We start from the raw sequence: 14,787 nt of genomic DNA on the forward strand, positions 1-14,787 counted from the left end.
ACATACAATACACGTCTTTAACTGTCTAAGTCTTTGAAAATGTTAATGTTTGTATTTACTGTCAAGAACTGCCCCTGCAGAGGACAGTGTTTAATTTGTTACTTTGCCTTGCAGGATATGTGTTACTAGAAATAAAAAGCTATTAAGCTTTTTTTATACACTGTATATATATGTGACATCTGAATTCTTCAAGACAGGAGAAAATATCTTCCTTATGTTGTCCTTCAGTTCTTAAGTTTATTTAGTATAGTTTAAATTACAAATCTGTAAAATTCTGTATTTTTAACGAATAGTTGTTGATTCTCAAACTAGTGTAGATCTTTGTAGGTAACATCCTGCAAGAAAGACCTCGTTTCATTCAACCCTCGTATACTGAAATGGAAGTAAAATAAAGCTAGTTAATCCACAGAGGCTATTTGTGATGTAGAAGGAAATGTGCTTTACATTGAATGGAGTTCTAAGTTTATTAATTTTGTTGATGTATCTGACCTCTGTTCCTAGAGGTTTTGCAGATAGAATTTGACAAAAACCAGGACAATGTCCTGTTACCAGTGAAAGTAAAATAGTCAACTGATTTGTTAGTCAGGTTGAGTTCTGAACAAAGTGGGGAAATAGGACGAGTGTTTATTTCTCTCTTATCTCCTAGGACAGCTCTTGGTCTGTAAGGGGTTTTTCTTAGGTGCATACTTAGAATTTAACTTTCCAGGCAAAGGTGGTAGGAATGAGCTGTTCCAACATATTTTCTGCCTGCCTCAATGTATGTGTTGTGCCTTACCCTTATAAAACTCAATTACTGTAAAGTATGACTTGCCAGGTGCACTGTAATTTGATATATTTCTTGTGTCAGACCTTTTTCAACATAGCTCTTTTTAAAATAAATGTATATTGTTCTTTTTTAAAGGCAAATGTTCTCCAGTTATCCTACTACAACTGTACTTCCAGCACGACGTGCTCAGACTCCTCCAATATCTTCTTTACCAACATCTCCTTCAGATGAAGTTGGGAGGAGGCAAAGTTTGACTTCTCCTGATTCCCAGTCTGCGAGGCCTGCCAATCGTACAGGTAAACTTGTCAATATAGATAGAAATGTGGATGAGTTAGTAAATTCGCAGAAGTTCAGTGTAGTTTTTTAAGATATTGAAAACCAACAGGATTTCTTTTTAATGCAACCTAACATGCAAAGCATTGTTAAAAACTTTTTAATGACTATCTTAGGACAAAAAGCTGTAGATTGTCTAGCTGTAGACTTTATCAAGCTAATGAAATTAGTTTTTAAAAGCTGTGAAATGGATTGCAAACTACATGTATAAAACAAGAGTGCAGTATAATTGGTAATTACTTCAAAATGTTAATCCAATTTGAGCTAGTTTCCTTGGTTGTGTGCCACTGTTTAGTGCACTAATTTTCTAGCTTTTGCTAGATCATATACCATACAGAAAACAAGACCTGTTGTATTTTACAATGTGTACACCAGTATAGCTCCTTCCAATTAATCTTGTTTAATGAGATAGAAGGGACTGTCCAACCTTCATGGGCTTCTCATGCTGCTGTCTGGAATCATATGAAGGTAATGAGAGGCTCCTGTTCATAGAAGTTTTATTACTGCCTGCACTGTACTACTCAAAACAGAAGCTTGCTCTATTCCAGCGTCTATACAGAATGCAATAGCAGGAGACTCTGCAAATTGTTACATGAGAATCTTGAGCTTCTAAAGAGCACAAATGAATATTGTGATGCAAAGGAGGCAATACTAAAAAGAAAAATACAAGTCTGTGTATATGTATTTTGTATTAAATGAACAGAAGAGACTGACTTAAAGTATATTCTTCAGATTTTATACTCAATGCCGAGAAACAAAGTCCATGCTTTAAAATTCCCAGCTGATACAACTTTTTATTCTTGCCCTTACGTCCGTGCTATTGGTTGGGTCTTTTAGCTGTTTCATTTGTTGCGCAGCAACTTGTCTGCTCAGTTTCACTTTTTTTTTAATGAGATGGCTTGCTTCTAGTCATGATACTGTCTTTACAACAGTGTTTGTTAGTACATTGTTGATGCATTTGTTGATGAGACCTCACTTTTATGGCAAATGATAAGGAAACTGTGGGTTTGGGGCAGTAACTGACCCTTTTAGAGTTCATTGAAAGACTCTTGGCACAGAAATATATCCATCATCTGCAAAGAGATTTTTCAGCTATGTCACCAGCTCAGTTGAGGTCTCTTCCTGTACTGTAAGAGGAGTGTGTATTGGTGTGATCTCACAACATTTAGGAATCTTGATAATTTGGACAAGGATAACTATCTAGTCTACCTAAATATAAATCAAATGGATAATTTGAAACAGTTTTAAATGGAAATAAACATCTTAGAAATATCTTAAAAGAAATGGTTCTTTGAATATCATCAGTATCTTACTTGATTAAACAAGAGACTTACGTAATATATATGTTACCAATAAGAATGATCACTGTCTGGTTTCATTACAGAAAGTATCTTACTTTCTGGAAAGCAGTAGAGAGGGGAGTTGTTAGGGCAATTATTCCCTTATTTGAAGCTAATATATCAAAATAAGGTGTAGTAAAGTAACTCTATAGATTATGTGCTTTACATTTAACATTTTCTGTCTTTTAAGCTTTGTCTGATCCAAGCAGCCGACTTTCAACATCCCCTCCTCCTCCTGCCATTGCTGTTCCGTTGTTAGAAATGGGGTTCTCCCTCAGGCAAATTGCAAAAGCTATGGAAGCTACAGGTAATTTATAACTATAATATCAGTTTAAACTGAAAAATTAGATAAATATGAAACACTTTTTTCCAATGGAATACTTAAAAATTAAGTTCTGCAACCATTTATGTGGAAAAAAAATTGATATCCCCCCTCCCCGCCCCCCCCCGTGATATAATACAGTTCGAAGACATGATTTTCCTGCTTTCAGGTGCCAGAGGAGAAGCAGATGCACAGAATATCACAGTGCTGGCCATGTGGATGATAGAGCACCCTGGAAATGAAGATGATGAAGAGCCCCAGTCGGAAGGGACTGCAGATTCACGACATGGGACAATAGTCTCTGGAAGTGGTGGAAAATCTGGTGATCATTGTTATTTGCAGTCACCAGGTGATATCCCTTCTGCCGATGCCACTGAAATGGAGGAAGGCTTTAGTGAAAGGTAAGATGTAGTTTTCTTATCGTTGCTTGTGATCTGTTGCTGAAACTCAAAATCTCACAAGTTTGTTGTTGCTGACAGAACATTACTTTGTAACGCTGCTTTTGAATTTTGTTACAACATGAGTGAAAGCAAAGACACAATTAAATTAGGTGTACATGGTGCATTTATTTTCTAGTATTGTTTGTACACAGAACTGAGAAAGAATGTAACTGAGCTCCCTTCCAAAAAAAAGAGGAAGGAGAAACGAAAAAAATGAGAGCATATATCTTACATTTTACCTAAGAGACCTAGTAGTAAAGCAAAATTTCATGGGAGTATTTTTTTTTTATTGATTCAGTGTATTCATGAGCACTTAGTTTTCTACATATTTCTTTTTAAATTAATTTTTTATTTGTCCAGAGAGGATGAAACTGAATTGAAGTTTACATTCTCAGTCACCTTCACAACGTGAGATCTAAACTATCTATTAAACAAGGAGAGGTGGTTGTTTTTCTTTTCTTTTTACTCCTGAAAGTAGTGGTTATATTTTTAAGTGACACCTATTAGGAATCATACTAGCTTTTTTGTTAATAGGGAGGATGACAATTACAAGATGTTTTGAGAATACTTTAGTTCGGATTCCTTGGTCCTGCACACATTTTTAAGTTGCCTCGGTTACTTTGTCCCAGGTAAATTGTCATTTCATGGAGAACTCAACAGATTTCAGTTGGGAGAAATAAACTAAGCATCAAGTATTACTAAGTAACTTAAATTCATGTTTTGCAAAAGATTTTGGGCAAAAGGGGGAAAGGCTGAGGCCGCAATAACAGAAATGTTGATTTTATTTCTTTTGAAAAGGAGAAGAAACCTGCTGCAAGCTGTAGTTAACATTGACAGTATAAAATGAGTGCTCTCCAAAAAATTTCTGCAATGCTTAGGCCCTATGGAGGCATCGAATAGGTGCTGACATTACTGCATCTAATTTGTTTGAGGTAAATCTCACAGTCAGAAAGACAGTACTTATGGGCTGCAGTGGAACTGTAAATTCTTGAATTCCAAATTCCCTTTTTTTCCTTCTGTGAAAGAAAAAGAAATGCCAATAAATAAGATCTTAGTGTTTTCTTCTGCTTACTGTATGTGGCTGTTTAAAACTTGGTTTGATTTACCTGTAAATTACAAATTCTTTGTAGCCCTGATAATATGGATCATGTGGATAATGCAGCTTCTGGAAGTGGACCTCCTTCTAGAAGTCGGTCAGCTGTAACAAGAAGACACAAATTTGACTTAGCTGCCCGAACATTGCTAGCACGTGCTGGTAAGTTTACTGAAAGATTTCCGAGGTCTTTGGTCATCCGGTAAATGAAGAGGAGGGGGAATTGGTACTTTGTATGAAAGTTTCAAAACTTGCTTTCACATGTGTGTATCAGTGTATATTTAACATCAAATGTTTTATGTGGTAATAAGTAGATTATCTTTAGCAGAAGAGTTAAAAATAAAAGTACTACTTTCCTTTCTTCTTTTTTTTTTTTTTTTTTTTTTTTTTTTACTTGAGCGGGATTATACCGCTCTGTACAGGCCCACAGGAATCAGAGTCGAAGAGAAGGGATATCTTTGCAGCAAGATCCAGGGGCACTTTATGACTTCAACTTGGATGAGGAGTTAGAAATTGACCTTGATGATGAAGCAATGGAAGCTATGTTTGGGCAAGACCTGGCTAGTGATAATGATATTCTGGGAATGTGGATCCCAGAGGTATTGGATTGGCCTACCTGGGTGTGTGTGACTGCAGCGGGGGCTGCTTTAACTTACTGCTATTTGCGTGTTCGTATTTTAAAGTAACATGCATATGCTTATAGCCTGTTTGAAAATAGCTTACTAAATGCCAGCAATGCTTAAAATCTTCTTGTATTCCATAACTTGACTTTTAGATTAAGAATAGTGCTTTCTCGTGTTTCTTGCTCTGCAGTTCTACATGTACATAGTTTTTTTTCTCCCTGCCCTGAAAGATCAGAACAGAACGGGTATAGTTGTTGTTTTGATGATATCACTTAGAAATCAAGTAGGTGTTCCAGCTTGCTTAGCTGTGTGAGATAAGAAACACAGTTGTAAATGTTTGTTCTACTTCAAAAAAAACAAAACCAAAAAAATGATCTGTAGCACTTAAATCCATTTTTCTTAATTTAGTCATGTCATGTATTTCATTCTCTGGGAAGGATATGGTGACAGTTCTCACTCAAATGTTTTATAGCCCACTAAAAATACATTTGAGGTGGAAAAGAAATATAATAACAGCATCTTGTTAATCTTTGAATTATCCACGTCAAATTAGACAAGCAACCCACAAGACTAAGCTTCCATCTCCTAGTTTCAATGTTACCTGACTCTAATATGGAAGCAAGTTTCAGTATGCATATTGAATTTTTCAGACAGCTTGTTTCATTGGAACATCACAATGAAATTACTGACTTAGGACAGAAATGTAGTTTTTGAAAAATTAACTTTATGTTCAGACAAAACCTTGGAATTTATTGACACAAATGATAATTATTGTTGCACAGCAAATGTAAAGTCCGATTGTCTGAGAAAAAAGGATTATTTTTGTTTGTTGGGATATAGTCTCAGTCAAGTTCTGAGAACTAGATAACTTAATGACAGCATTGAATGTGAACTAGCAGAGTTATATGTGAAAAGTTATGCTGTCAAGAAATTTGAGTCAGATCTGAAATGAAAATCTCATCCTCTGAAACTTTACTTCCAAATGTTTTTCCAGTTCTGAGATAGTCTGCTCTTCATTATGTCATAAATTGTCTATTTCTGCTTTGCTTTTGTGCAAATCAACCATATAAATATCACTCTGTGTGTGTAACAGAAATGGGCAGGAACATCTACCTAAGAATATTGGCATGTTTTATAGCTAATATGAAGATATTTATTCTATACAAATAACATGTTGAAATGTTACAATGCAGCATGTTTGTGAATCTGAAGACAGAGAAGAAGTAGTGGTTTGTGAACTGTGTGAATCCAGTGTTGTCAGCTTCAATCAACACATGAAAAGAAACCACCCGGGCTGTGGTCGCAGTGCAAATCGCCAGGGCTATCGTAGCAATGGTTCTTATGTAGATGGATGGTTTGGTGGTGAATGTGGAAGTGGGAATCCTTACTATTTATTGTGCGGCATCTGCAGAGAGAAATACTTAGCCCTGAAGAGTAAATCTAAAGCATCAACTTCTGAAAGGTACAGAAATACAAGATAGTGGAATACTATCTTGTGTAAAGATATTCTGTGTAAGGAAAGAAACAACTTAAAAATGTTTACTAGCATCAACATTTTAAGAACTTGATTGAAGAAATCAAATTTCTAGCAGAATTTGTCTTTATTTTAACTGAGGCTTAGAATCATTCTCTGTATTCAACAAATGCATATTTAGAAAACAGGTTGTCTTGCTATTTCTATTTTTTAAATGAAAAACAAGGAATTATTTATTGGGATGTTACCTACTCTTGTTGACTTTTGAAGACTTCCTTTTTGCCTGACAGTTCCAGTATTTTTTATCAGCCTTTCTCACATCAGTACTGCAAAATGTTTCCCCCCTCCACAAACACTTTTAGAAGCCCTTTTATGTATTTCTCTGTTACTAGCCATTTCCAGAAATCATATATGTATTGACCTAACAGTAAAATAACTTAATAGTAAACCAAGTTTAAAATTATTATGCATATATGTAAAATGTTAGAGCCATTCAGTTATTTTCTTTGTTATTTTTTCATACAGGTACAAAGGCCAGGCTCCTGATTTAATAGGTAAACAAGACAGTGTCTATGAAGGTATGTTTTTAAGTTACTGAAGGTACTAATACTTTGCACTTGCACAGTGTTTTATTTTTCCATAAAGGTACTTCCATGCAAATAAGTCTGTCATGAAACTATACTTGAAAGTATACTTTAAAATCTTCTCAGACTAGATGTAACATTTTAAAATTTTTTTTTAGTTCAAATGGGAAAAAATTCAGTGACATTTTTTCCCGTGTCTTTCATCTAAGTAGCTGAAATGGCAAATATCTAACTTTGCGTGATAATGTATTGTGGGTAGATGGTATATCCAGAACTGCACGTACAAAGCCTTAAGTTCAAATACCTTTCTTCAACTGCCTTTGTAGGAGAAGTTAATTAGTGTAAATTAGAGTTTCAAAAGTTTGCCCTGTAGGCTTATTCTTACTTTTTCTACCTTTGTACTAGCTGAGAGTGTCCTGAGGATGGCTTTCACTTTAATTATTTCTAGTGACTGTAGAAAACCTTTTCCAGATGATTCTTTGATTCTGGGCCTTTCTGTAGGTTCTGTGATCATTATTGTATGATTTACCACATTTGTCTATTTAAGACTAAATGAGTGGTCCAGAACTTAATGGCAAGTCCATCTTCCAGTAGATAAAGGCATTCAGATGTTACCATGATTTAAAGCACAACTGTATGTCTACAGTTTTCACTATTATTCCAGGTTTTGGAGTTGTCTTGTGCTAGATGTGATGACCTCTCATTTTTGTGTTTTAAAAAAACAGCTAGTTTGATACTTCAGCGAATCTTCCGTGAAACTTCTCTGCAGTAGAAGTAAAGATCAAATTTAATGGAGAGGGACAAGAGTGAGATTTTTTTTTCTCTGATTATTGTGTTCTATCTATGTCAAGATCAGAAGATGAGTTTTTAAGACCACTGTGTTGCAGATTATAATCCACATTTCGTACCCTGTATTGGGTTTTTAATTAATTGGAATGATTTAATGTTTCAACTTTTGTAACCAAGTCTAATTACATTTTTCCAATTTTAGAAGACTGGGATATGTTAGATGTAGATGAAGATGAAAAGTTGACAGGAGAGGAGGAGTTTGAATTATTGGCTGGACCTCTTGGATTAAATGATCGGCGTATTGTACCTGAACCTGTACAGTTCCCTGACAGTGACCCTCTGGGTGCTTCTGTTGCAATGGTGACAGCCACCAACAGTATGGAAGAAACATTGATGCAAATAGGTAAATTTGAAATTAGTTTCATCCAAAGAACAAATACCTCCCTTTTGATGTGATTTTATAGGAGCGATGTAGAAATATTTTGACAGTCTTTCCTGCTTCCTGCCATGAGGAAGTGAAGACAGGTTCTAAATTGTCCTTTTATTACAGGGGAGTTAGAGGAGTGTGAGGCATTTATATTGGCAGAAGGCTTGAAGCTTTGATTTGCTAATAAAACTGTGACCATAGTCCTACAATGGATGCCAGTAGCATGTTTTGCAGAACTCAGACTGATTCATGGATTTAAGTTGGGACTTACTGACCAGCCTATTGAAATGAAGGATCAATATTTAAGTTTGTAGGGCCCTCTAATGGAAAAAGGAAACAGCAGAATTATCATTAACTTGAGTGTTGTCAAGTTGTGCTCATTTATCTTTGAAAATAAGGAATAACTAAATTATGGAGTGTATTTCAGGAGTGTATTTTCCTGTCAGTCATTATCACCATAATTCTGTGTGTATGAAATGTTGAAAAATTAATGAGTAATTTGCAAACTTAGGCCAAACTTGTTTCTGCGCTTATTACTGTATAGTAATGTTTTATTTTTCTTTAAACACTAATGCAAATCATCATTATTTCCAAGGCTGTCACGGCTCTATAGAAAAAAGTTCTTCAGGCAGGATAACCTTAGGAGAACAAGCAGCTGCCCTAGTAAATCCGCATGACCGTGTTATGGCTCTAAGAAGAGTGACAGCTGCCGCCCAAGTCCTCCTTGCAAGAACTATGGTTATGAGAGCGCTCTCACTTTTGTCTGTCAGGTTTGTGGCATCCTTGGCAACACTTCCACCTTTCCATTTGGAACCAGTTACCAAGTTATGTTTGATAGGGATGCAGTTTTAAACTATTTGGGAAATCGATTCTCATTTTATGTACTTACATCATACTATTAAGAGAAAAAGTTCTGTTGATTTTGTTCTTTTGAACCCTATCTTCAAACTTTATGAAAGAAACTTCTGCATCTTATATGGAAAGTGGACTCCAGTATTATCAACGATTCAGAACATAAAGATGCTGTGTTTGTCAGTGAGTTTTTGTTCAAGGCAAGTATTAGAACTTAGAGGTAAACATTAGAGGAAAGAAGATGAAGTGCAGGACTCAATGGGGTATGAGGATTTAAAAACTTGTTTCATACAAGATGCCTGTGCAACTATAAAGACATCACAGAGATCTGACATGTACATATTGTCATAACATTACTCTATACATGGATTATCCATATAACTTTGTATGAGTGTTCCAGATAAACTCAGGGATTTTTGCTAGGTCAAGTCTATAATGTGGTTTTGTCTTCAGCTTAAAAGAAAAGGAGTGGAGGGGCTGCAACTTCATGTCTCTGTCTTCCCCTTCCCCCCGCATAGTAACAACATCCAGCAAATCAAACAGGCAGTGTTCACTAATGCTTTGGGAATAGTTTTATCCAAACATAACTTTCTTTTAAAATGTACTAACAAACCCAAGAGCATTTATATTCATTTTTGACAGTGGTTCCAGTTGTAGCCTGGCAGCTGGTCTTGAATCCTTGGGATTAACAGATATCAGAACTTTGGTTCGTTTAATGTGCCTCGCTGCAGCAGGGAGAGCAGGCCTCTCCACAAGTCCATCCACTGTGTCAAGTTCAACGGAGCGATCTAGAGGAATACACAGTAAAACAAGCAAGCCTATATCTTGTCTTGCCTATCTGAGTACAGCAGTAGGCTGTTTGGCATCAAACACTCCTAGTGCTGCAAAACTGCTGGTACAGTTATGTACACAGGTAGGACTATTATTTCAACATAAATATTTATATTAAACTACTTACACATGAGATGAAGCAAGCCATTTTGTACATATTGTTAATTTTTGCTTTTATCTTCTGAACTGTGATGAGACTGCCCTCAGTTTGAGGATCTCCTAGAGTTCTTGTTTATGGCTTTGCACAAGGGTATGTTTTATTGGTGGTAAAAATCAAGTAACTTTACATCTGAATACTCTTTTCAACTGAGAAAAACAGATGTGCTTTTTGTATTGATAGGGTTTTTCTGTTGAAGTTTTGGGTTTTTTAATTGAGTCAACTTATGTGGAGCACAGATTGTTTATATTTAGAAAAAGATTATCTACAGCTGTGGATATGCAGCAGGATTTCATCTGTATCAGGAAACTTCTAAGCAATCAGAGTAAATAATTGTTTTGCTCTTCTGAGTTTGAAATGTAACTATGGATAAATTTGAGTGTTGGATGGGATGATGGATTTTGTTATGTGTTATTGCTTTTTTATCCTACCACCAGGTGCATAACTTTGTAAGAAGTTCTTCTGTAAGCTCTCAGTTCTTGCTGGTATTCTTGGTTACTTGATACTTTTTTTTTTTTCCCTTAAAACCCTGGATCTGAATAATTGGGTCCAGTAAGACCAGATGTTCCCCAGGGCAGAAGACAAATTCCATATTGTATATGATCTTTGTCTGTTAAAATAAAAGTGTTTGGGAGCTGGGAATTTCTGAAAAGAAAAAACCAAAACCAAACCCCTTTAAAACCCTGCATGATTTGTTCATCTAAAAATGTTTTCCAAAGTTGATTTTTCTGTTCTGGTTATTTATAGTCTTTAATTATTTTTTTTTTTAGAACTTAATTTCTGCAGCAACTGGTGTAAACTTGACAACAGTTGATGATCCAATTCAGCGAAAATTTTTGCCAAGTTTTTTAAGAGGAATTGCAGAAGAAAACAAACTTGTCACATCTCCAAATTTTGTGGTTACTCAAGCACTTGTAGCCTTGTTGGCAGACAAAGGGGCCAAACTGAGGCCGAACTATGATAAAGCAGAAATTGAAAGGAAAGGTATGATATAGCTTTGTTTTTAAATGTTAATTATTAAATCTTCAATTCCTCATTTATATTTAAGGAGAGACTTGCTAGAGTAATGTATAAATAAATATACTATCAAAAATGTACAAAAGTTGTACGAAACAAGCCATATAACTAAGACATTCAGCCTCGGTCATGCCACGTAATGAAATTAAGGAGAGTAACAGTTGATTACTGCCACCAAAGTGCCGTTCTGTCTCTGACACAGAAAGTTGTGCTGCCCGTGCTGTGCGAGGTCCACGAGCCAAAAATCGGTTACTGTACCTCCACACCAGGCTGTTGCTGTGTTAAAGGGAGGGGAGGACATAGGAGTGACAGCAACTTATCTCTGTCAGAGGAGGCATTTTTCTCTTCAGAAAGCACTTGCTCTTTGAACAACCGTTTTCCGTATGGTGGGAATAAGGCTATTCATAATTCTGTTCTTAAAGGCTTTTTGTGAAATTTTTCTCTTAGTATCGGGAGAGCATTTTTTCTAATAGTTAACATGATTGCTGCGTTCTTACAAGATATTTGTTAATCACTCTCTTTTTCTGGAAATTATGGCTAATGCTGTGTTCATTTGTGTAATTCTGTTTGGTACTCATCTAGACATCATCTCATTGTTTTGTTTAAGCAGGTTTAATTGCCCATTTGTATGCCCATCCTTCCTATGATCCTTCTGCTGTAGGCCCTCTGGAGCTGGCTAATGCACTAGCAGCTTGCTGCCTCTCTTCGAGGCTGTCTTCACAACATAGGCAGTGGGCTGCTCAGCAGCTGGTACGAACTCTTGCAGCACATGATCGAGATAATCAAACTATTCCTCAGACCCTTGCTGATATGGGGGGAGACTTACGAAAATGTTCCTTCATAAAATTAGAAGCTCATCAGAACAGGGTAAGCGTGATTTCTCCTAAAATTGCATGTATTTTAATACTCTCTTGTAGAATACAGAAAAAGTAAAATGCTATTGTTTTATAATACTATACTGACTGAAATGATTTCCCACAAGAAGTATTTTTTTGGTGATAAAGTTAGTTGTTGCTTGAGGGTACCTCTCAGACATGAAAGTGTTATTGCAGTACGTGAAATCAGCAGAATCACTCTATATCTTTTCTTATACTAGATCTTAATTTGCATTATTTTTTCTGTCATAGTAGTTAATGTCTTTGTCCAGTATTCTGTGCATTAGTGGCCTGTGGAGCATGGGTCTGAACAAAGTGTAGCGTCCTTATAAAGCACGCTTAATTACAGTACATAATACTGTAAAATCAGAAAAATATATCTTGTTTGATTGTTACAGTGCATTTCAATAATGTAGCTAATGCTCTGTCCCATTGGTTAATGTTTGCTTAATATTAGTGAACAAACACACCTGAACTTTAGATTTAAATTCCAGTTTTGCTGTGATTACTTTGTTATTTGCAGGTCATGACATGTGTTTGGTGCAGTAAAAAAGGACTTTTGGCAACTAGTGGAAATGATGGCACCATAAGAGTGTGGAACGTTACAAAGAAGCAGTATTCATTGCAACAAACATGTGTGCTCAACAAGCTGTAAGTTGATTCTTTATAGTAGTCAGATATTTAATTTCAGCTGTAATTGTGCAAGATAATGAAAAGAGCCAACCCTGCAATATCTCCTGCACCAACATCCGCTCATTTTTTCTCTGGGACTGTTGCCGTGTTTATAGCATGAAAAATAAATTAAATAGCTTAAAACTGAAAACTGAACTTAAATATCAAGATGGAGGCGGGGGTTGGTCTCTTCTCCCTGGTAACTAGCGATAGGACAAGAGGAAACGGTCTCAAGTTGCACCAGGGGAGGCTCGGGCTCGACATTAGAAAGAACTTCTTCACTGTTAGAGTTGTTAAGCATTGCAACGGGCTCCCCAGGGAGGTGGTGGAGTCATCGTCCCTGGAGGTGTTCAAAAAACGTTTAGATGTGGTGCTTCAAGACATGGTTTAGTGGGCATGGTGGCATCAGGTATACGGTTGGACTTGATGATCTTTGAGGTCTCTTCCAACCATAATGATTCTATGATAAGAGTCAATATAAAGAGATCATGTTAAAGGTGTTTAAAAATATTCTTAATTAATTCATATAATGAGAAACGGGTAGAATAAAAACTGTAAGGGACTGGCATCTAAAAAAAAGTGAATATCCCTTCAGTGGATTCCAGTGGACAGTTCCAACTTAGAACATGATAATTACAAGTGTGGTCATTTGAGTCAAGTGTGAAAAAAGAATTTGTGACTTCTGGGATTCAGGAACTGTGTGTAACTCTTCATGAGGGTGTCTGGGAAGTACTTTTGTATCATTTGGATGTGTCCAAAAAAGAAGAAAGAAAAAGGAAGGATTAAAATCTAATTCTTTAGTACAGCTTAGGTGAGTTTACCTCAGGAGAATGAAGAAACAATAGTGAACTCGAAGGTTGTTTCATGATGATTTCTTGTGGCAGAAAACTGTGCTTCCTGTACGGTAGATCCAGAATTCAGTACTTTCATGGGCTTCATTGCTAGCAATCTCAATAATGACTTTTTAAATAGAAATGCAACAGAATTCTATTTGTATTCTTTATCTCAGTGGGTACATACTAGTTCTTCTTTAAAGATAGAATTATTTTTTTAGCCCTTAGACGTGAAGAGATGAAAAGGCATTATCCCTTCTTTTTGATAGAATTATCTCCTCTTTCTGCAAGAATATGTTTTGTTTTTCTGAGTTTGGAGGAACTTTATTTAAATGCTACTAGATTACTACTCCCTGATACAGTATTACCACCTGTTAACTTTTTATGTTAACATTGTTACATGTGTTATGTTAGTAAGTTAATATTGTTAATATTTGTTACAACATCCCATCACCTGCTTTATTCATAAATTAAATGTCTCCTGCTTAAGCAAGAACATACCAAAGGCATGCCTCCTGCATCTTCAAAAATACAAGGCTGATACAGTATTTGACCTACAATATGCGTCCTGGCAAAATTATAGTCTTCATTTTCCTGTTACTAAAATCAGTAAAAACTGTACCTGTCGTGTGTGAACTTAAAGGCAAAAAAACATGCCAGTGGTCCTGTTACTGTTTGCCAAAGCAAACTTTAAAATAGAATTTTAGAACAGTGTGACAACATTGTAACAGGAGGAAGAGTTTAAACTAGAATTGAGAGCAAGATGTACCTCTTTCATTTCTTTTGTCCACGCTATTCTGTTTCATTTCATGACTTCCCAGAAACTTTTGCCCTCACCAAAGACGTTAAAGTAGTTGAATATGAGATATAAATAGGTAAAGATAATTAAACTTATTGTTCTAATTGAAATCTAACTTCAAATTTCTTGTAGAAATAACTAGTATCTCATTCTGTAACTTGAAGTGGTTTTAAAGAGAATATAGAATTCTGAGCAGAAAAATTTCTTATGTAAATCTGCAGTCATGACAGCAGAACTCCAGATTTTAATGCTGATATTTCATGAATTTTATGGTTTTCTGTCTGTTTTAAAGGAAATGCCCTTTTTTAATTGGGTTATTTTATTCTATTATAGAGAAGGTGATTCTGCAGAAAGTCTGGGGTCACCCAGTGACCTTAGTTTGTCTCTTGTCTGTTGGAGCATCAGTGGCAAGTATCTGGCTGGAGCTACGGAAAAGATGGTGAACATATGGCAAGTCAACGGTATGCTCTTAACTAACTGTGAATACTTTGTGATACAACGTATTTCTAGGGAAGCAGCTAAGTTATTCAATATTTGTTTACCCAAGTATTTAACTGTGT

The 14,787-nt window shown here is 35.8% G+C and overlaps 1 protein-coding gene across 1 annotated transcript in view; it reads left to right on the forward strand.

Annotated features, from left to right (window-relative positions):
• Positions 1-14,787, forward strand: part of HERC1 (HECT and RLD domain containing E3 ubiquitin protein ligase family member 1) — a gene marked incomplete at its 5' end in the record, with an annotated part of 75,190 nt that overhangs the window by 39,449 nt on the left and 20,954 nt on the right. Inside the window, 14 exons of the mRNA XM_009704124.1 lie at positions 902-1,062; positions 2,630-2,746; positions 2,931-3,162; positions 4,332-4,456; positions 4,694-4,914; positions 6,111-6,379; positions 6,917-6,969; positions 7,967-8,167; positions 8,787-8,961; positions 9,686-9,956; positions 10,802-11,015; positions 11,710-11,915; positions 12,447-12,574; positions 14,561-14,688. Coding sequence (XP_009702426.1) covers positions 902-1,062; positions 2,630-2,746; positions 2,931-3,162; positions 4,332-4,456; positions 4,694-4,914; positions 6,111-6,379; positions 6,917-6,969; positions 7,967-8,167; positions 8,787-8,961; positions 9,686-9,956; positions 10,802-11,015; positions 11,710-11,915; positions 12,447-12,574; positions 14,561-14,688 — 2,501 coding nt within the window. The remainder of the gene's footprint in view (positions 1-901; positions 1,063-2,629; positions 2,747-2,930; positions 3,163-4,331; positions 4,457-4,693; positions 4,915-6,110; positions 6,380-6,916; positions 6,970-7,966; positions 8,168-8,786; positions 8,962-9,685; positions 9,957-10,801; positions 11,016-11,709; positions 11,916-12,446; positions 12,575-14,560; positions 14,689-14,787) is intronic.

The sequence above is a fragment of the Cariama cristata genome, unplaced genomic scaffold, assembly GCF_000690535.1.
Source record: "Cariama cristata isolate BGI_N322 unplaced genomic scaffold, ASM69053v1 scaffold21207, whole genome shotgun sequence".
Lineage (NCBI taxonomy): Eukaryota > Metazoa > Chordata > Aves > Cariamiformes > Cariamidae > Cariama > Cariama cristata.